This window comes from Apus apus, chromosome 15, assembly GCF_020740795.1.
Source record: "Apus apus isolate bApuApu2 chromosome 15, bApuApu2.pri.cur, whole genome shotgun sequence".
Classification (NCBI taxonomy): domain Eukaryota; kingdom Metazoa; phylum Chordata; class Aves; order Apodiformes; family Apodidae; genus Apus; species Apus apus.
This window is the reverse complement of record NC_067296.1, coordinates 14,175,243-14,196,277: the sequence shown is the minus strand read 5'-3', so window position 1 is coordinate 14,196,277 and position 21,035 is coordinate 14,175,243. Positions and strand designations below refer to the sequence as shown.

Here is a 21,035-nt window from a genome sequence, read left to right as displayed (position 1 = left end):
GGCTGGTCAGCTCTCCTGCTGAGGTTACCCCAGCCTGCTAACAGCTTCCTGGAGACCGTTACAAGCCCTGCTCCTCACCAGGGCTGGAGCAGCTCAGATTAGCAAGAGCAGGCTGGTGTTTGGGCGTTTCACTTTGGCTGCTGAACTGAAACAGGCCCTGGGAGCTGCTTAAGCTAAAGGGTGACATGATCCCAGCTGAACTTCAGTTTCTGTGCTGAGATGAAGAAACGGCCTCTCCTCAGGTACCAACCCTTCTCCTGGAGGTCTTGACCTCCCCCTGCCACTCACAGCATCTCCCCAGCGGTCCTGAAGGGTTGTGACTCCTCCTGGGACAGAGAATGGCTCCATTCAAGAAAACCAGAGAAAAAATTTATTATTTTTCTTTATAAAATATCTCCAATAAGTTATATAGGCAAATATTTAAATTAAAATAAATTAACTCCACTCTTTACTGGGACACATGACTGCCCATAAAGTCAAACTAGGATTTGTGTTTCTTTGAAAAAATATGCCCTAGATCTCCAATGTAAGATTTGAAAAAAATATGCTTGGTGAAGAGAAGAAATCTGCAAGGGACAGAGGGGTTAAGGTGCAGTGCTGAAGCTGCCTGATGCCACTGGCATCTCCACATCCAGCTAAGTGCTCAGAGCATCTTCATCATCACTCCAGTCAGGAGGAGCGTCCGTCCCGAAGTACCGATCACCAAAGTTCCCTGTGAGGAGAGAGATGTCATGGTGGTGCAGCCCTGGGGCCCATCCTCCAGCCTGCCCTCCTCCCAGCAGGTGAGGAAAAAAAAGCAGGTTTATCCGACAGCTTGGCCAGCACCAAAGCTTGTGTGGCAGCAAAACTGGAGCAGCCTGGAGGCTGTTTTAGCACCCCCTGGCAGGGGTGTTTCCTGGCACAGCAGAGGTGAGGACAGAAGAACACAGTGAGCTCATTTTGGATGCTTGTTGAAGGTGGCAGCTTTGGGAAGGAGGTGGGCACAGATCTGCTCCAGCCATCCCAGCCCAGCCCCTCCACCTGAGGAGGCTCACGGGACATGGAATGGCTCTTTCTGCCAACAAGGTCAGGGCTGCCTGGCAGCTCTTAGAGTCTGCATGTTGATCCCAACACCCACGTGGCAGCAGGACCCAGGAGAGGCAGTGGGTCCCTGGGTGAAATAAGGCCAGACCTAAGCTGCTGCTAACGACCAGGGCTTCATCTCCTCTGGAGCGTGGGCCAGAAGCACTGACAATCCCCCTAGTTTCATTCCTACCCAGATACTCACCGATGCCGGGGATTATCCGGAACAGGTCATTCACCTTCTTGTCCACAGCTGTGGTGATGATCTTCACCCGGGGAAAAGCATAGGCAACTGAGTGGACACCCATCTCTGCCATAAGCAGGGAGAGGAGGAAGATCTTGTCTTCTGGGACATCATGATCCTGTAGCAAAGGCACAGAGATAGCTCAGGGTAAGGGTATCCAAGGCATGTTATGCCCCGTTCCTTCAGGGAGCAGCACTCCAAGCACTCAAGAGCCTTCTTGGAGCCACTGTTTCTCCTTTGTGGGCAGCTGGGCCACAAGACCAAGAACCCAACTAAATCCAGGCTGTAACTACCCAAGGAAGGGGTGAATTTGTCAACACCTGGTTACGGTCACCCCATCCCATGCTGGCTCCCATGACACCCGTCTTTGCAGTTCCAGCACAAGGTCCCTTGGCTGCAGCTGATGTTCTGCACGTTCTGTGGCAGGGAACCACCTGCCCCCAGCCCCACGTACCAGCAGCACCCGCACTGCCATCATGGCCGCGGCGCCCGTGGAGACCGTGCAGTCCATCAGGATGACGTGGTCCTCACTGATGTCCTTGGGCAGCCGCAGGTAGTGGAGCTGGGCAGGGGGAAGAGAGGTCAGTTTGGAGGCTGCCAGCAAGGGTCTCTCCTGACATGCTGAATGGAGCAACCCCCACCCAGCCCTTCTCGCAGAGGAGGTTGGAAAGGACCTCGGAGATCACCGAGTCCAACCATAAAAAAACAAGAAAAACAAACAAACAAACAACAAAAAACCTCCCAAACAAACAACACCCCCCAAAATACCCACAACATGCAACCTACAATCTCACCCACTAGAGCATGCCCTGAAATTCCTCATCTCCACGTTTCTTGAACACATCCAAGGATGGTGACTCCACCGCCTCCCTGTGCAGGCTGTTCCAGTGCCTGATCACTCTTTCAGTAAACTCTGCCTAGTATCCAATCTGAATCTCCCCTGCTGCAACTTCAGACCACTCTCATAGAGGGGTGAAGGATCCTTCAGGTGTCTCTGTGACCCCAGTTGTCACCGTGGAGCTGAGCACCAGGGTCACACCTGGGCAGCACACCAGCCCCCCCGTGCACACGCGCGCTGGCAAAACCCACCTCAGAAGCTTTCAAAGCACTCGCTTCTGAGCACTCAACCCCTGCCAAGATCAAATCCTGGTGGGCTGAAGAGCTCTCAAAAAATGCCCCAAGTCCCCTCCCGTGTGCAGGCCAAGGCCTGGAGAGGTGCCCTGGGCAACTCTACCTCGGGCTCCCCCGTGTTGCAGTTGGTCTGGATGAGGATGGTCCCGATGCGCACGTCCTTGCAGACCGCCCGCAGCGCCGGCTCCATGGTCTCTCCCGCGCGCAGGATGGACACCCCGGTGATCTGCAGCACACAGCAAGGGCTGAGTCAGGGCAGGGGGTCACCCCCGGGAAGGCAGGGGGCACACAGCCCCCCAGGATGGCCTCAGGCCTCCAAAGCCAGGCCTGCTGAAAGCCCCAAGAAGCCAGGAATCTCCTTCCACTTCAGTGTAGCCCCCCCGGGGCAGAGCTCAATGGCACCTTTTGCTTCCACTTACTTGCTTCCCGCTGTACGTTCTCCCTTCGTAGTCCTGTCCCTGAGGGGTCTGGACTGTGCAACTCTGCAAAAACCATGTGAGAAGCGTTACCAGGGGCTCTGAGGTGGCTCTTGGAGCAGCTCCTGGTACTGGGGAGCCAGCCAGCTGGTCTGGACCCTTGGAAAAAACAAGGCTGGACAAAGGGTTGTCACCCAGGGCCATCCCATTGCTCCATGGCCTAGGGGAGCCCTGATCCTTTTTAATCAAGGAGGACAGGGCTGATACAGGTTGAAGAAGGAGTGCCAGGATTGTCCTGGCTTCCCAGCAGCTATGGGTTGGGGATCAGAGAGGAAAGCCAGTGCCTGCTGCCCACCCTTCCAGCTACACCCCTGAACCCACCTGGAATGGGAGCAAGGAGAGCGCGTGCTCGATCAGCAACCGCATCAGCCTCTTGGAGTAGAAGATGAACTCATCCCTGCTGGTCTCCTTGTTTCTAGAGAGGAGGGAAAGGCAATGTAAGCTGTGGACGAAAACATGCTCCTGGAGATGCTGACCAAGGTCAGAAGCTTGCGTGGAAGAGGGTGCCAACATCTTGTTTGCATGGGGTCCATGGGGAGCCTGGAATTGTGGCAGTTTTAAGGTAAAAGGCAGAAAAATGGTTGGCAAGACCATGGAGCACTCACAGCACAGCTCCTGTATGCAGGGTCCACCACTGTCTGCCCTGTCCCATGTCCCCAAGACGTGAGGACAGGGCACAAGTGGAGTGGGATTTAGGAGTCCAAAGCAAACTGAGCCCACCCCAAGTGGCAGCCAAGCCCCATCCCACCCCAGGAGGCCGTGGTGCCAGGGGCTTTACCTGATGATGGTGTGCATGCCCCTCACCTGAGGGGTGCTCTTCAGCACACTGAGGGTCTGAGGAAGGGGGTGGCACTGGTGGGCAGAGGCCAGGGCAGCCCTGAAAACCAAACACATGGTCAATAGGTCTCCAAGCAAGGCTGCCTGAAGGCTGGTGCACAGCACATGGCCAGAGCCATCCTCCCAGATGTCATCTCACACTGCAAACACACACCAAGGCCATCCAGCCAAGCCAAACGAGCAGCCAGCCCTGTCCAGGCCACCACGATAGCAAAGGGATCTGCTCCCATGAATGGGACAGTGGAGCCCACAGGGTCTTGCAGCCCAAGGACCTGCTGGGCAGCTGACCAACTGTTGGCCCATCTTGGTTTCTACTGATAGGGAAGAAAGTTGGAAAGAAAACCTTCACCTACTAGGGGGTCTTATCTGGTGGTAGATCCTGAACTCATGGGTTGAGGAGGAACTGTTGTGGTTGCCTCTGTCCTAACAAGTGCCAGATGTCACCAGGAATGGGACTGGCAGCCAGGCCTGTGGCACTGGCACACGGCTCAATGAAGAGCCAGGTTGTGGCAACAAGACTGTATCAGAGAGAGCTTTGGCTCATTCAGGGACAGTCAGATCAACACCGAATTGGGAACAGCTTCAAGACTTTACAGCTTTGTGTGAGTCATCTCCACATAACTAATAGGGTTGGGAGCTATTCTGGGATCAAGGGAACACCATTCATGGGGAAGCGCACAATGGAGCCCCATTAGTCACCCCTCTCTTTGAGAGTGGCAGTAATGAGATGAAGGTCACATCTGCCTGGCTTCCACAAGGCTGGGCAGGATGGACAAGCGACTTTGTCTGGGAGGAGGGCTGGGGTCCAAAAGCCACACGTCAGCTCACACACGTGCCAGCGGCTGCATCTCGGCCAGAGAGATGTTGGGGAGGAGGAGAAGAGAGCAAACAAACAAAGCACTGAGTGATTAAGACTTCAAATCAAGCAGAAACCTGGATTAATTGCACACACACACACAGAGGCAAACAAGCGGAGAAAGAGACAAGGAAGATGACTGGGTAGGAATGGAGGAAGGCAGGGCTAAATGACTTGAGGCCTCCATCCACATAGCCATCTCCTGCTCTTGGCCAACCAGCACCAAACGAGACATTCCCAAGGCCTGTGGGTACTTAAGGGCTCCTTCTTGCTTTTGCAGGCTCCAGTCCTGTGCAGCAGCAAAGAGCCCCTCTGCAGGGAGTGCTCCCGAGAGCCACACCAGCTGGGGGCTGTGCAGATGGGGTGTGCTCCCACCACAGGCTTTGGGACACCTCCTCTTTGGGACAAGCAGCCCTCAAGGCCCCGGACCTGCAGTCAGTGAAGCGAGCTCACTTTGTTAGTCACCACCACAACCCGGGTGAGCTGCCTTCAGAGATGCTCCCACACCAGGGCTGTGCTGCTGGCAGCACCAGCAGCTCTGCCCCTACCTTCCTCCTGCCAGACCTGGCCTGGGGACAGAACCTTGGGGGCACAGTTGCCATCCAGCCCTGCCTAACCTCCTCCTGGCCCCTGGATGCAGACCCACATGGTGGGAGAGGACCTGAGCCCTGCCTGGAGGGCACTGCCTGCTTGTCCGCTTCTAGGGGGGCAGAGATCAACAGAGCCACACACCAATTGTCCCCCAAACCAGAGGAACCATCAGGGTTATAGCTTACAGGGCTGTCTCCCACCCACCATGGTGGCACACACCTGACCTTGCCACGGCCACCTCTCCCCTCCATCACTGCCAGCTCCATGTCACAGCATCCTGCCACACCAGTGGGACAGGCAGCCCCTCTCCTGCCCCCCTCTCTGATCCCACCCAGCTCCTGCTTCTTCCTGCAAATGCCAGCGAGTTCTCCTGCCCTTGAGAGCAGCCCCATGTGCCTGGGAACACCTCCCCTGCACCCTGAGCTGTCAACAGCCCCCAGGGAGATGCTGTCAGCCTTTTGTCACCCAGCTTTCCACACCTTCCAGCAACACCCACGCAGGGGCTGGTGCTCAGTGCGGGGACATCTGGATGCAACCCTGCTCGGGTCCCTGTCCCTGACAGCCCAGGGAAGCTGCTCAGTGGGTGCTTTCTGAAGAGACAACAGTAGGTGCCATTTTTGGGGTCAGGACAGAGATGGTCTCTCGAGTCACCCTGCCCCAGTTTGCTCTGCACAGCCCTGGCAAAGCAGGACCCCGAGAGCTGCCAGCCCGGGTTAGTAGCGGTTCCCCCGGCACAGCCCCGTGTCCCAGCGTTAGTGTCACAACCACACGCTGCTGTTAGCCTTTGTCTCCTCACATATCCCAGCGCAGCTTCCTCTGGTCACCAGGTGGGAGGGATGTTCAAGGGAGGACAAGACAGGAAACACCAGAGTTTAAGGGGAGAGGGACAAACACGACATGAAACAAAGGAAAAAGCACCGTCGTTAGTCAAAGATGGGGGGGAAAGCCCTAATTAGTCTTATGGCTCTTGGACCTGCTCAGGCCACCACTGTGCAGACACCAGTCACGTCCCTGCTGCTCTTCGCATCACCAGCTCCACAGGGAAAAGCTCCGTCCACTCTCACCACCCCAGTCATGGGAGGGACACTGTTCCATCTCTGTCCCAGGTGGTACCACACTGAACACCAGCTGCAGCTCAGAGCCCGGAGGGAAATGCCCAGCCCTCACCCAGGGCTCTGCTGCAATCCCAGCACAAGCACAGACGCTCAAGGCTGAGCTTGCAAAACCTTCCTCCAACCTGCCCTGCTGGAGAGATGATCTGCTCAAGCCTCGGAGAGCCTGGAAAGCCGAGAGCACTGGGAACATGGGGAGAAACCCAGCTCTGAACTGAACATCACTCACTGGGAAGACCTTCCTTCCCGTGAGCTGACCTGGACCTGCCCTGGGATCCCATCCCTTGGAGAGGTGCTGCAGAGGGAACTGCCCAGCCTCTCCTGCCTCCACTGCAGCCCCTCGCCCAGCCCTGCCTGGTGGGATGGAGGGAGCAGGTCTCTGCCTTCATGACCTGCAGGCAGCCTGCCTGCCAGGCCAGTGCTTCTCATCCCTCCTCAGCTGGGCAGGACAGCCACGGAAAATTCAGATGAGCACGAGCACGTCAAGAAAATGCCTCCCTTTGGAAACTTATTTCTTCCCCCCAGAACAAAAGCTTTAAAGAATAAAAATAAATAAAAAGAAAGGAAGAGAGAGAGGGAGAGAAAGAGAGAGAGAAAGGGGTGACCATCTCTCAGGAAGGCTTCAGGGAACATCCTCAGCTCTTTGTTGAGCATGCTATCAAGCAGGAAGCAGACAAGAGACATCCAGCTACAAAGGAGCTTAATGCAGTCCAGGCATTTCGAACACGCACAGCGGCTGCCTTCCCAGGCTGACATTTCAAACAAGGGCTATTAAACTGCACCACAGGTTGGTATTTAAAGACACAACTGGCAAAGGGCATGTCAAGCTGATTGAGACCTTGGGGGTGAGGAATATTGATGGGCGAGGGGAACTGGGCTACCAGGAGCACTGGCAGGACTGGTTGCTGGGGCAGTGGGGCAGAAGGGATGGAGAAGAGGCTGAGATCACTGCACCTTGGTGGGCATGGGCACAGACACCTGGCTCCTGCTGCTGGGCTCCAGGAGAAATACTCACCTGGGCACAGATGGAAAGGGAGTGTCTGTACATGATTACATCTCCAGCACGTGCACATTAAGACATGTGGGAAGCTGGACAAGAAACACCCCAACTGCGAGGATGCCAAGGTCTGACCTGCGCTCTGAGGGAATACAGTGGAAGGCAACGATGCTCTTCAGCAGCCAGCACTTGTGGGAGGAAAACAAGGCTTGCAGGTCCAGGGAACAGCAACACTTCCTTTCAACCCCTCAGAATTCACCCGTTTGACCAGCTGAGATCCTGGGAGAGGCACCCCCTGCCCATCCCAGCCACCCTCCGGGTCAGGAGAAGAGCCCCAGGCCCGCCTGGAGCACAAGGACCAGAGCAGCACCTCAGGCTGGGACCAGCATCCAGGTTTTATTCTGCCAGCTACAAAGACCTCACTGCGTCCCCACAGCTGCCAAAAGGCAGTGACATCAGAACAGCAACCATGACATTTAGATGAAGCCATTCAAGACAAGAATACAGGGAATTGTTTTAGATAAAAGTGCCCTATTTGCCCAGCACATCTCTCCTGCCACGCTTCTCTCCATCCACCTGGCTCCTCTTGCAAGCACAGAGCCACAGAGGAGCTGCTGGGAAACCACAGCACCAGTAAAAGCACGGGGACTCCAGGACTGTAAAGAGGTATTTGGGGTTTTTTTGCAGGAAATTTTCTCCAGACTTGCTGGCAAAGGCATAAATGGAAACCACGAGCCTTAACAGAACATAAAAACGTCCGCAGCTGTGGATTTCATGGAGTTACTTCTGGACGTCAGAGTTACCTTCCCAAACTTGCTGTCATAAAATTACTAATACTTTCTTGACATATTATTAGGTACCTGATTTTTTTAAGGTGCACAAAAAGGTCACCTGTACTGAGGGTCACTTTGGTTAAAGATGAGAATCCCTGCAGAGAAAGGAAATTTTATGTGTGTGTGTGTATGTGTATACACATCAGGATTTATATACACTTTTATGCACACACACCCACACCCATTTACTCTCTGTTATTCCTGCAATTTTTTTAAACCAACAGACTTCTCTCCATGCTAAGGAGCACCTTCCCCTCTGCCCCTCCAGACACAGGGGGAAGCTTACACTGTCTGTGTGGAAATGTCAGGCCCCATGGTGTTAAACGAGCAACCAGAAATAAAATAAAATATCCAGTTGCCTGTGCCAGGAAATGAAGGGCTAAAGGCAGAAATCAGCAAAGCACAGGTTTTTTTTTTGCCCTGTACCTCTTAGGCATTTTAAAAGCTTGTTGTATGCCAAATGTAAATTTTAGGGTTACTTGAGCCAAGTGTCTCCATGCAATGATGGAGATCTAGATGGAAATCCACCTGCAGTAATGCATCCCCTCTGCTTCCTACAAAAATACCTGGAAACTTAGCTGGCTGCTTAATGGAGGCAAGAGGGCTAATGTCACATCTGGAACCACATGCTGAAGAGGTTAAGTACATCAGCATATACTTTGTCATCCACCTGCAGATACTGAGAAATGAGAAATCCTACAAGATTGGGGCATAAATATTTTCTTAGTCCCCAAGCAGCTGCTGTGTGGACTTCAGGAAAGCAGGTACCTCTTGCCACGGCAAAGCTGCTCTGCTCCTTCCAGGGCTGGCAGCTGAGAGCCCCAGTGCCCAGCGAGGGACCCAGGGCTCCCACCCCTGAGAGCTGCTTGGGTTAATCGATTAATTGATATTTAATGATGTTTTATCACCAGGGATGGCAAGTGGTTCGGAACAACCGTTCGTCTTAGGGGATGAAAGGAAACAAAAGAGAATCCCAGGATGCAAAGCCTCTCTTGCAGAGATCAGGGGCTCCCAGCTCAAACCTGGCCCTGCCCCAGCTCCAGGGGTTTGCCCTCAGCTGGGAGAACACATCCCTGGGGAGCAGCCCTGTCCCTGCTGCTCCCAAAGCCAAGGACAAGGTGGCCTTTCCTCAGCTTCCAGTGAGCTGTCGGTCTTGGCTGCAGGTCAGGGTGAGGCCAAGCAGTGCCTGGCATGGGAAATGCCTCGGGCTGCACAGACAGGACAGGGTGAGGGGCTCTTACCTGACACTGAGTTCACGCTGCGGCAGCAACACAAAGACACAACGCAACCGGTATTAAGCATTGTCAACACCAGGGTCGTTTCAAGACAAAAGAAAAGGAAAAATAGGAATATTTTCCTGCATTCACATGTAGCCTTTTCCCCTTCTTCCCCTCCCCAGGTAAATGAAAGCCCCCCCACAAAAAGCCAACCCCTGGCCTGGTTGGCAGCAGCATGTCTGCTCGTTGCAGCATCCAGCCGTGAGCTTTCCTGGGCAGATCCCAGGGGATGGGACCAACAGCCCTTTCCCTGCTCCCGCCTGCCCAGCTCAGCCCGGCGCCGACGATGCCAGCGCTCTGATCCTTGCTCCTGTGACCTTGGCTTTAGAAACCAGCTTCCCGACCTGCCAGAGCTTAGTGCTGCAAATCCGGGCGGTCGGAAAGCCCCAGCTGCTGCCACGTGGGGAGCAGGATGCTCCGGGAGGGAAACCTGCCCAGGGATCTTTGTATCCACTGCAGAGCAGGCACGGGGGCAGGATCCTGCCACGTGCCAGCTCACAGCCAGGGGCCGAGCGGCTCCTGGGCTCAGAAAATCCTGCAGGAATTGAGCCCTTTACTCTCCAGTGCATCCATCTCCAGATCGTGCTCCTTCCACCTCCCAGGACACGGCTCTGAGCACCTCCACAACATCAAAGCTACAGCTGTGGCATGGAAGGAGGCTGTAGCAACACACAACAGCATCATTCCAGCAGGGAGGGTCCCAGGCCCACACCACTAGTCAGGACCGGCCCAGAACACACAGAAGAAGACTTATTAAAGCCAGTGATGGGGAAGTGATTGAGCATGTGCCTCAATTGGGGCTCAGGATGGGCCTAAAAAAACATGGCAAGACTTAGGGTTTGGAAACCCAAGGGCTGCACCCAACGTGGAATTGGAAAAGGGGGCTCTGGACTGGAAAGACTGTGTCTGCAAGGGGGTGAAGAGGAGGAGCCAGAGCCAGAGAGCTGAAATACTGCAGGGTTTGGGGTGATGTTGGCCCCAGGGGGGATGCAGGCAGGGAGGGTGCATCACTCCGATCACTGGCTTGGCCCCAGATGATTTGCTCTCCCAGGAGAGGAAGCTCCTGCTGGACCTTGCAGAGGAACTTTGTGCTGACCAGGCAGCCTCCTCTGCTGAACTGGAGGGAGCAGGGTTGAGAGGGGCTCCCAGGGACAGAGCTGCAGCTCACACCTGCAGCAGAGAGGGAAGCCAGGCCATTCCCACCTCGGCACCCACTGCTCCCTGCAGTGCCACCACAGCAGAGGCACGGCTGTCCCCACCAGTCCCACCCAGGGCACTGGGCAGCTCTTACCTCTTCCAGCTGGCTGTGGACATGCTGGACAATCAGGTCAATGGCCACTGTGTTCCCACTCCCTGCAGTGAACCAGAAGCACAGGACAGAGACAGCCTGGTCAGGACCACAGTGCTGAAAACATGTTTCTGCCCCAGGCTCCCACTCTGCTCAAAAACCCACCACAGCCCTGCCTCCTCTCCCTAGCAAAGCACCATCCAGCAGGAGACATTCCTGCTATTATTAAATCCTTATTTAATAATCTATTCTTGAATATCTAGAAGTCACCTTTGGCTTTTAAACTGCTAAGCTGCAGGAGCTGGTAGGGCAGGAGACTGGAACGTGCAGACTTCATGGAACCTGCTTTTGGCCAGTGTTTGGAGACACGTGGCTGGATGGACCTTCATCTTGGCATGGGACAACCCCTCTCCTGTCCTTGCCAGCTGGAGGGCTGGCCAGCAGAGCTGGGGGCAGAGGGATGGGGTCTCTTGGGGCAGCCCTGGGGAGGTACCTCGGGGCACGACGATGTCGGCCAGTCGCATGGTGGGCTGGATGTACTGGTCAAAGGCAGGTTTGACAAACTTGTTGTACTGCTTGATGACACCCTCGATGTCCCGGCCACGCTCGCTGATGTCCCGGCGCAGGCGGCGCACCAAGCGGATGTCCGAGTCTGTGTCCACAAATATCTTCAGGTCAAGGAGCTGCGGTGAGAGGGGAGGGAACAAACCCCCCCGGGTTAGGCGTGTACCCCCGGCTGACCAGCCCCAGCCCCTCGCCTGGATGTTATTTAAGAGCGAGGAGCAGACGTGAGAAGTTAATGCCCGCGACACAGGCCAAAGGCTTCACCCGAGCAGGTCAGCTCATTAGTCACGAGACCAGGACACTGAGGATGCTCCTGGGGGATTTATCCAGCTGACCACTGGAGGTCATCGTTGCTCCAGGAAAGTGCAACCCAAACTCTCGCTCGGCAGGGAAGGAAACTTTCTAGACTGAGTTCAGCTCAGTTCCTGCGTGGCTCACCCCTTCCTATAGCACTTTCCAACTATCCCAAAAACTCCCAGCAAAGCCTGAAGTGCTGGAGGAGTCTGCCCTAGGAACACCAGCACAGCAGAGGTTGCTTCTGGTTGCACAAGCAGCAGTGTGGAGGTGGGAGACTTCTCATTGTATTTATGCACCAGGTGACCACTTGACTCCTGAGACCAAGGTCTCTGCTCAAAAGCTTCCACCTCTGCTGGGGGCAACTGCCCTGCAAGAGTCAAGGCCTGTTGCTCCTGCACAGCAAAGTGCTGCAGCAGCTGGTGTAACCTGGAAGGGAAGGTCATCTCCTTGCTGCTGAACCTCAGGGGAAAGCGTGCTCCCACCATCTCCCTGCAGCTGGCCATGGGGTGGAGGGCTGGTTTGCAGGGGTGATGCTGAAAGACAGGGTCCCATTCAGTGGTGCACCCAGGAGCACCCGGGACTCTCTTTGTGGCATGATACAAGGCTGCAGAAGAGGGGGCTGCAGTGCCTGTCAGGCTTCCCCAGAATTGATCCCAAACCCTTCCTCACCTTCAGGAGCTCCTTGTCTGCGAATGCCATGATGCCTTCAAAGATAATCACGTTGGCACCATACAGGGTTTTCTGTGGAGTCAAAGTGGATGTAGTTACACAGAGAACGTGTGTTCAGAGATGCCCCATCCTGGAGTGTCTCCCTGGGTTGTCAGTGACTGTGAGAGCAGTGCTGCTCACCCAGAGTCTGCACCCTGAGCCAGCCATGGAGCAAAGGGCAACTGCATGAGGCTGGAGGGGTCCTCACTCCTGCCCTGTGGCCCCCCCCCAACCTTTTCCCATCCCCCTCAGTGTCCTGTACCCATTCCTTCTTCCGGCTGTGGGTGGTGAAGTCATAGATGGGGATCTTCACGCTCTTGCCTTGCTTCAGCTTCTTCAGGGTGGCAATGATGAGGTCAAAGTCGAAGGCATCGGGGTGGTCAAAGTTGAAGTCATTGCTGGCTGCCTGCTCCTGCTGCTGCTTGGTCAACACCTGCCCACAGAGAAGGGGTTAGTCCCCATGGCTGTCCCCACCCCAGCCTTCCCTCCCCACTGCCGTGCCCAGCAACCTCTCCTCCTGCCCCAAGGCTCTCGCTTAATCCACACTGTGTTTCCCCATCAGGGAGTTATGCCAAGGGCAGCCCAATAGCCTGGCCAGGACAACATGCAACCTCACCTTATAGAAAGAGTCCATGGAGAGCAGAACCACCCATGGAACATCAAGAGCCTCAATGATCATGGTGGCCACTGTGGTCTTCCCAGAGGCACTGCCCCCTCCCAGGCCTGAAAGGGAAAAGGGGATGAAGTCACCAACCCCATGATCTGCTTTTCCAACCACAAGCTGGAGCCGAGATCCCGCCCTGTCGCACCAAGTTGGAGGAACCTCCAAAGAGGGAGACCAACAGGCACTACAGGAGATTGATTATCCTTGAAAATGTCAAATGTCACATACTGGAACTGCCAGCAACGTGCACAGAAAAGCTGGGAAACCCTTCGTTAGATGGTTGTGCAACAAGGGGAGAGCTGTCATGAGAACCAGCCTAGGCTAAATCCCTGGGAACTCGTGACAACCCAGGCAACCAGAGTTGAGGGAACAACAAGCAAAAGTTGTGGTCTGCTATAATCCAACCTCCATCTGCAAGCTCTCAGCTTCTGCCCAATCCTACGGCTCACCCAGTCCAGGCTGGACTAACCCTCCTGGAGGCTCTCCCTGCTCCTGGCTTGGCTGAACCACTCCAAGTTGGCTCCTGGAGCCAACCCCAAGTTCTCAAGAAGGTTGTGGGGCAAGAATCCCCCCCAGCATCTCCTGGGAAGCCCCCGGCAGGCAGTACCAATGCCCCCTGTGCTGTCCTGCAGCGGCTGACGCGTGGGACAGAGCCCGGGCACACGCTGCTGTCACCCACCGATCACAAAGGCCTCCTTGGACTGTGTCCCGTGCTCGTTGTACCAGGGTGGCCGCCCGGCTGTGTAGATGGTCCTCTTGCTGGTCCGCAGCAGGGGTGGCTCAGACTTGCACTGGCTGGTGGTCCGTTTCCGGGGGGGCTTGGTGGACCCCACCGCCGGGTACAGCCGGTCCAGGGACTCGGCACTGCTGTTGCTGGGGTGGGAGAGGAAGGAGCTCGGTTACTGGTGGTGGGGAAGGGCCAGCATTCCTGGTGTGTGGGAGGGGGGGTCTCCAGGAGCATCCCACCCTGTACGGGTGAGGGATGCGATGGAAGAAGGGGAGAGAAACTGTTCTACCAGCTCCAGAGCCTCTGCAGCCCCGGGCCATGGCCAACATCAAGGAATTCTCACACAGGACCACATTTAACCTGGAAAAGGTGCAGGAGAAGCTTCACTCCCCTCAGCCCAACAGCCTGGGGAAGGTCTGTGACAAACACTCCAGCGAGCTCTCAAAAGCACCAAGGGGGGTCATTACAGAGGGCAACAACCTGTCCTGACGTGCCGAGGTGGGGTGGAAGCCAAACACAAGGGCTACAGCTTGACCGTCCCTCAGCCCCCTCTTTCCTCTCCCCACTCTGCTCCACTCCCACCCAAACCTCAACATCTCCCGCTATCAAGGGCTGAAATCCCCAGGGACAAGCCTGCGAGCAGGCCAGGGCTGGGCAGAGCTGCTAAATGCCTCTCTCTTATCTCCCCTCCCACCGCAGCCCTGGGGAAGGGAGAGGAACAAACCACCCCCAGGAGCCCTTTCCAGCTCGGCAGCAGGAGAGCAGCAGCTGGAGGAGCTCGGTGGCCTCTGGCCAGCAGATAAGCTGCAGCCACCCTGCCCGGCCAGCACGGGGCTGGGAGGATTATTTATACCAGCTCCTGCTCCTCCCGCTCGCTGTTTCATCGCCTCGGGAGGGATCTCTCCTCTCTGGGAGAAGGTGCAAAGGGCTCTCTCTGCTCATGCCTGCTGCTCTTCCCAGCCGTCACTGGGCTGGAAACGAAACCTCTGCAAGGTCAGAGAGCCCTGGGCACCAAATGTGCCAAACCTGGCACCGTTTGGCCCAGCCCGGCCGAGCCGGCAGGGCTTTGCTGCCTCTGTTATTTCTTCCTCTTGAAAGAGCTTAAACTGCAGGGCTTTACAGATTTTTGGGTTGATTTTAAGCTGTTTCGGGATGAAGATTAATTCCCTTCCCTCCCCCAGCCCTCTTGAGAACAATTTTAGACAAAGAGCTGAATTTGAGACCAGCCATCTGCACGTGAAGCCACCCAGCAACCCCCTGAGCACAGCGGGACCCCCCTCAAGCTGTGCCACCCCCACCTCCCACACCAGCACGTCCCTGCAGAGTGGGCAAGGAGACAGCAACTTCCCCGGCTTTGCTGAAGCCCTCTGAGCAACAGGTGGGCTGCAGGTCCTGCCCCCACGCTGGGACACCTCACACCAGCATCAACCCTACAAGTATGAACCCCCCAGGACACCCTCAAGCCACCCACAGCCCGTCCCACACACGAGCCCACCGGCACACACGGCCAGCAGCAGCCCCTGGCTCACCCAGGAGCTGGGAACACTCCAAGGTTCACTTTTAAAAAGCAACATCAGGAGGCAAGACCTGCCAGGAAAACCTTCTGGGGCTTCTTTCCCTGCAAAGATGGCTCCTTCCAGCCCAGAGGCAGAAGACCCAGCCCCAGACAGGGTGTTCTGGTCTCCTCTCCCACCAGCAATGCTGCAGCAGCAATTAGCCAACGTGTTCTAATCCCAGAGCGGGGCTGGCACCAGCCCACGGTGCCGGAGCATAAACAAAGTCATTTTGGCTTGATAAAAAGCAAGAGATGACAAAGACATAGTTGTTTACCAGAAAATAAAATGGTTCCTTTCATCTGTGCCCCCCTCCTGGGACTGCGGTTACTCCAGGGTGGTGCTGCTGGCGCTGCCACCAAGGGCTGCTCAGCTAGTTTTCCTTTGGGAATACCTGCTGGTCTCCATGAGACAGGCGGGTGTTTCGGGATGCTCTGCTCTTTGGTGGAACACAGCACCAAGCCCTGCTGTGCCATCCTCAGCCCACAGATCCATACAATACTGACTGAGGCCACGATTCCCAAAGTGACTCCAGGCTGGTTGGAGCCAGAGCAGAGCCCCAGTGAGAAGGTGACCTCTGCAGGGTCTGCTCCAGCACCCACACAGCCCAGTGGGGACAAGGAGGTTTGGACCCTGATGGCTCCAGCTGTGCCCAGAATTACAGGCTGTGGCCACAGCTGACATCCTGCTTTCCCGTGTCCCATCCACACCCAGGGTGCTGGCACAGGGAATCGCCGCAGGATATAGGGACATAAGCAGGGACAGGACAACACAGGACAACCCCTGGGGAGAAGAGGAGCCATCCTTCCCGCATGCATGACATGTTGGCACAAATGAAGGAAGCATTTTGCTCCTGCTTTACTGCATGGATTTCCTGGGGTGCCAGGGACACCCCTCTCCCATCCCTGTGCTCTCCGTGCTAAGGCTCTCTGCATCCCGCTGCCCTCCGAGACTCCTGACTATCCCAGATCCATGCTGGGCTGGAAGGGGAAAGGCAGCAGGTCCCACGAGGAAAACTGGCAAAGCCCCAAACCCAAATTTGCAAGCAAGCAGGAGAGCTCGTCCCCGTCGTCCCCTAAACAACCCACCTCCCCACGCACCCGCCGAGCCCCTGCGCCGGGCCGGCTGCCTCCCGCCCTCCCCACGGGAAGCTGATCCTTCCCGCAGCTGCTCCCTGTGCTTCCACAGCCCCCAGGCTGGCTGGGAGTCAAGGATCTCGAGGCCTGGGGGACCGAGACCACCGAAGGTTTGCACCAGCCAGCAGGGTCTGAAAGCGAACAGGTGAAAAAGAGGGGAAAAAAACCCCAAAACAAGAGACTGAAAACTGAAGGGAAGGAGGAACTCACCCGCCGTCCGGCCCGAGGGCCCAGCAGCCCGAAATGCGGACGCTGGAGAAGGCCGGGGGGCTGCTCATCTCCGGAGCCCAGAGGGTGTCACCCCTGTCCCTGTGTCCCCCTCCCAGCCCTACCGTGGCGAGAGGGCGGCTGCGCCCGCCGGGCAGACCCCGGGGCGAGGAGCCATGCACGGGAACGTCCCCCCAGCACAGGGAACTGCGGGCTCCCAAGGGTGACCTGGACCCCCCCACAAGCAGATCTGGGAGGTGTCGGAAAGGGAAGATGGAGGAAGGAGAGAAGAGCACTGCCCGGGGCGGGGGGGGGAGTGTCTTTTGCTGGGAGCTGCGGAGCGGTCAGCACGCCTAAGAGGATAGCTTAACCTAGAGATTACGTTCATTACCTGATATTAATAGAACTGGCTTGATTAAAGAAAAAGCAGGGGGAGCGGGGGGACGACGTGAGGTGACACCTCCCCTCGCCACCCCCCTGCACAGGCCATAAACACCGGGCACCCCCCCCCCACAGCCTCTGCTGCCGGGGATGGGGGCTGGACGGGGCAGTGGGGAGGGCAGCACCCGGTAAGTGCACGGCTGTGAGTGCTGGTGAGCTGCTGGTGAACTGCTGGTGAACCGCTGGTGAGTGCTGGTGAACCGCTGGTGAGTGCTGGTGAACTGCCGGTGAGCTGCTGGTACTGGCACCGGTGGGGAGGGGGCTGCAGGGAGGGGGCAGGAGGGGATGGCATCGGGCAGAGATGGAGGGGATGCCCACCCAGCACCCTGCTTGCAGCCACTAGAGCCAGCTGGGGCTGGGGTGCTGCTGGCCATTCTGGGGCTGTTGGTGCAGGATTTGTCCCACTCCCCTAGCTCCCTGCAGCGGGGGGTCCGGCTGGGATCCCCCTGGTGCTCAGCTCCCCAGGGACAAGCTGCCCCTTGCCGTCTCATCCCTGGAGTAAACAAGTGGGTGAAACTCAACACCCCGTGGCCACGGGTAGCTAAGAATAACGCCGGGGCCCTGCAGTCTGCTCTCTCAGCCTTCCCCCTGCCAGCTGCTCCCCCCAGATGCTCCGGCTCCTCTCCCAGGGAGGGCAGGCACCCAGTGCTGAGCAGCCCCGGGGGTCTCAGCCAGCCCTGGGACACAGGGACCAGGGCAGAGGAGCACCCACCAGCCAGCACTTGGCTGCTGAGAAAGGGGGAGGTGGTGGAGGTGACCCCCAAACGCCAGGCAGGCAGCGGCACGCAGGGCCTGCTGGGGACACGGCTCATCACAAGGTCCTGAAGGCACTGACTGAGCCCCCAGCCCACCTCTGAGGGGGTATGCTCAGCACCAAACAGGACTGGACATCTGGAGACAGAGCCAGGAGGATCATCATCCTCCTCCCTGAAGCATCGGGGCTATTCCAGAGGCAGGGAACATACTCTGCATCCCAGTGTCCTCAGCAAACATGGGGGGCACTGGGCATGGCTGCACACATCCTCCCCCCGCTCCTGTCCCGCAATGAGAACCACAGAGGAGAACATCAACCCAAAAGTCATCTTGGGTAACTACAGCCAGAGACAAGGGGCTGGTCCCCGACCAAGGACGGGGACAGGAAGGTTTCAGAGGTAAGCTGTCCCCAGCCTGAACCACAGCTGCTGCCCCACGAGCACCAGAGAAGTGAGTGATGATCAGAGGAACCTTTTTCACCCTGTGACTCCAGCACAGACTCCCCTTTGCTCTGTTACAGCTCTTCTTTCAGAAGTTCAAAAATAAAACTCCCTTCCGCTGCCATTTCTGCTTCCTTCGCATTAAAGCAGCTAAAAAGAAAAGGGACGAGGAGCTCGGCGGCGAGGAGCCCTCGCCCTCTCCCAGGAGACGTTGTTCCCTCTCACACACTCCCTGGTGCCTTTTTCCTGCCTTTGTTTACAACATCCAAGCGACTCTCCCACATCTCACCCGACATTCCAGCCGGGCTCCCCAGTGGGACAGGATCCACCTGGCTCCAAACCCCAGCAGCGACCGAGCCTTCCTCCTGGCACACGTTCCTCCACAAACCACCCTCTGCTTCCCAGGTTTTGGACTTCTTTTCCTTCTAGATGATTTTAAGGGTGAATCCCTTCTCTGCTATTGCAGCCTCAAGCTGGGCTGAAACTGGGAGAAACAGCAGTCTGGGGTCTCCTTTTCCTTCCAGGGATGGGAAGCTGCTCAGTGGGACATCCTTGGGATTTAAGGACGGAAGCTGAATTGCACATGGATTATCCTGTTTTGGTCACTGCAACCCAAATACTGTTACCAGATCATCTTTGTTGGGCCTGACCCCCAAGAGCCAGCCCTGAGCTGGGCCTTTCGTGTCCTCCAGCACCTTGAGCTTAAGCAGAAAGTGGATGCACTGCAACAGCCTGGTGCAAAACCCTGGGGACCTGCACCAGGAATACCCTGTGCAGGGACCAAGGTGAGACGGGGCCGGATCCCACCACCCTATGAGCAAGCCAGCTTTATGCAGAGAACACACAAGGAAAAGCTTCTGGAAGCTCTAAGCATTGGTATGGAGGAACCTACCCATGGGATGGAGGAACCTGCTCAAGGGATGGAGGAACCCACCCATGAGATGAAGGAATCTGCTCAAGGGATGAAGGAATCTGCCCAAGGGATGAAGGAATCTGCCCAAGGGATGAAGGGATGCACCTGCCACCCCAGATCCAGCAGCTCCAGGAGTGCCCCACACTGCCCAGCAGCCCCGCTGTGCTGTGTCCCCCCCTGCAAACCCACCAACCACCACATCCACATCTCCCTGGCCTCACTCCACGCTCTGCCACCGTGAAGCAGGACACAGCATCACCACACACACACACTTCTTCCCAGCTCCACCGTGGCCTCCAACTCCTAAGGACAACAGGACAAACCTCTCCCTCTTCAAACCCAAGCATCCCCCTGCCAGGAACCCGGCCGGCAGCCGGAGCAGCCATCCCAGCCGCTGCCTCTGTCACACATCCCGGTTACTCATCGGAGTTGCTCCTTCCTCCCCTGCTCATCCTCATCCTCCCTCTGCCCACCACTGACTCACAGGAAGGGCCCAAGCAGCTCCCAGCTCCCTGTTCAGCTGCCAAAACACCCCGAGGGGTGGGCACCGACTCGGGAGCGCCGTGGGGACCCCGGGGTGCCGGCACCCTCCCTCAGGGATGCAACAGCTCCAGCAGGGATGCTCCCGAGCCAGTTCCCAGGGATTTGGTGTTTTGGGAGCAGCCAGGCTCCTCTGTACTTCAGGACTGCGTTGAAAATGGGGGGTGGAAAACATAAAGAAAACCGGAGTTGGGGAAGCGGGGGAGAGAGAGGTGTAAACACACCAAACCCCAAACATTCCGTGGGTTTTTCTTGGTAGCAAATGTGTAGTTTGGTGGGTTTTTTTCCCGCCCCCCGCTCTCCCAGCACCTCCTCCCTGTGCTCCTGAGCTGCCCCGGAGCCGGGGGCTGCAAACAGGGGTGCTGCGGGAAAAAAACGAAACGCGAGCGAACCGAAGCAAAAGAGGCGGAAAAAACGGGCGGGGGAAGGTGAAAAAAAAAACCCCAACAACAAACACGTGAGGCGGAAAATGCAAAGTAAAAATGAGAATGAATAATAATGAGAAAAGAACGAGGAAGGGGGCGTTTGGGGAAAAAAAAACCCACAAAAACAAACAAAAAAAACAAACGTGGGGATGGGATGTATCGGGGGTTTGTTGTTTTATTTTTTGGGGGGGAAGAGGGATGGGAATGGGGAGGCCCCACTCGCGGAAGTGGCACCGTGGGACGGTACCGGCAGCGCAACAACCCGGAGCCGCCGGGAAGCCGGGTCGCTGCGCTGCCGGTGCCGTCCCGAGCGGGGGATTTCAGGGGTTTATACCGAGGTCTTACCTGTCGTGAGGTTCCGCCGGAGCCCCCTCGGCCACCGGGGCCGCGGCCATGGTGGTACCGGGGAGAGGAAGGAGGAGCGCGCAGGGCGGAGCCTGCGCGGAGCTTCCCGGGATTTGTAGTGCGGGGATCCGGGAGGATGGAGAGACTGGGGGGGATGGTGGGGGGGGTATGGGAATGGGGAGGGGGATGTGGGGGACGGGCGGGTGCTGGGGGAGAAGATTTTGGGGGGTATGGGAATAGGGGGGGCTGTGGAGTTTCGGGTGGGGTGGGTTTGGGCTTGGGTGAGTGTTGTGGGGGGCGGATGGGAGATGGGGGGTGGTTATAGGGGGCAGGTGGGTGCTGGGGGGGGGCAGATGAGCGGTGTGGGGTGTGTGGTGCTTTGGGTAGGGGTGGGGGCTGTGGGGTGCAGGTGGGTGCCATGGGGTGTAAGTGGGTGCTGTGGGGCACGGGTGGGTGCTGTGGGGGTGCATATTGGGGGGGGGCGAGGCGAGGTGTGGCTGTGGGTGAGTGCTGTGGGGTGCGGGTGGAAGCTGTGGGGTGCAGGTGGGTGGCCAGGAGGCATGGGTGGGTGCTGTGGGGCTCGCACTGGTGCTGTGGGGCACAGGGGGGTGCTGGAGC

General features: G+C 57.1%; 1 protein-coding gene across 3 annotated transcripts; it reads right to left on the bottom strand.

The window, feature by feature from the left end:
- Window positions 1-347: 347 nt before the first annotated feature.
- UCKL1 (uridine-cytidine kinase 1 like 1) lies at window positions 348-20,564 on the bottom strand. 3 transcript variants are annotated; one of them, XM_051632856.1, is made up of 15 exons: window positions 20,418-20,564; window positions 13,617-13,810; window positions 12,890-12,996; window positions 12,536-12,706; window positions 12,235-12,306; window positions 11,198-11,387; window positions 10,708-10,769; window positions 5,994-6,013; window positions 3,692-3,790; window positions 3,235-3,328; window positions 2,857-2,919; window positions 2,541-2,663; window positions 1,761-1,868; window positions 1,268-1,424; window positions 348-712 (listed from the first exon to the last, which is right to left on the bottom strand). In XM_051632856.1, the coding sequence occupies exons 1-15, from the start codon at window positions 20,465-20,467 to the stop codon at window positions 636-638; spliced, it is 1,587 nt and encodes a 528-aa protein (XP_051488816.1). In that variant the 5' UTR covers window positions 20,468-20,564; the 3' UTR covers window positions 348-635. The 3 variants fall into 3 exon arrangements, with proteins under 3 accessions (XP_051488816.1, XP_051488815.1, XP_051488814.1); XM_051632855.1 differs by lacking the exons at window positions 5,994-6,013; window positions 20,418-20,564 and adding exons at window positions 9,381-9,397; window positions 16,564-16,837; XM_051632854.1 differs by lacking the exon at window positions 20,418-20,564 and adding an exon at window positions 16,564-16,837.
- Window positions 20,565-21,035: the final 471 nt, after the last annotated feature.

Coding starts and splice junctions, on each gene's coding strand:
- UCKL1 (XM_051632854.1), bottom strand. CDS start 16,631: ATGAGCAGCCCCCCGGCCTTCTCCAGCGTCCGCATTTCGGGCTGCTGG. Junction 11,388..12,234: donor CAGACAAGGAGCTCCTGAAG/GTGAGGAAGGGT, acceptor CTCTCACCGCAG/CTCCTTGACCTGAAGATATT. Junction 3,329..3,691: donor GGCATGCACACCATCATCAG/GTAAAGCCCCTG, acceptor CCTCCTCTCTAG/AAACAAGGAGACCAGCAGGG.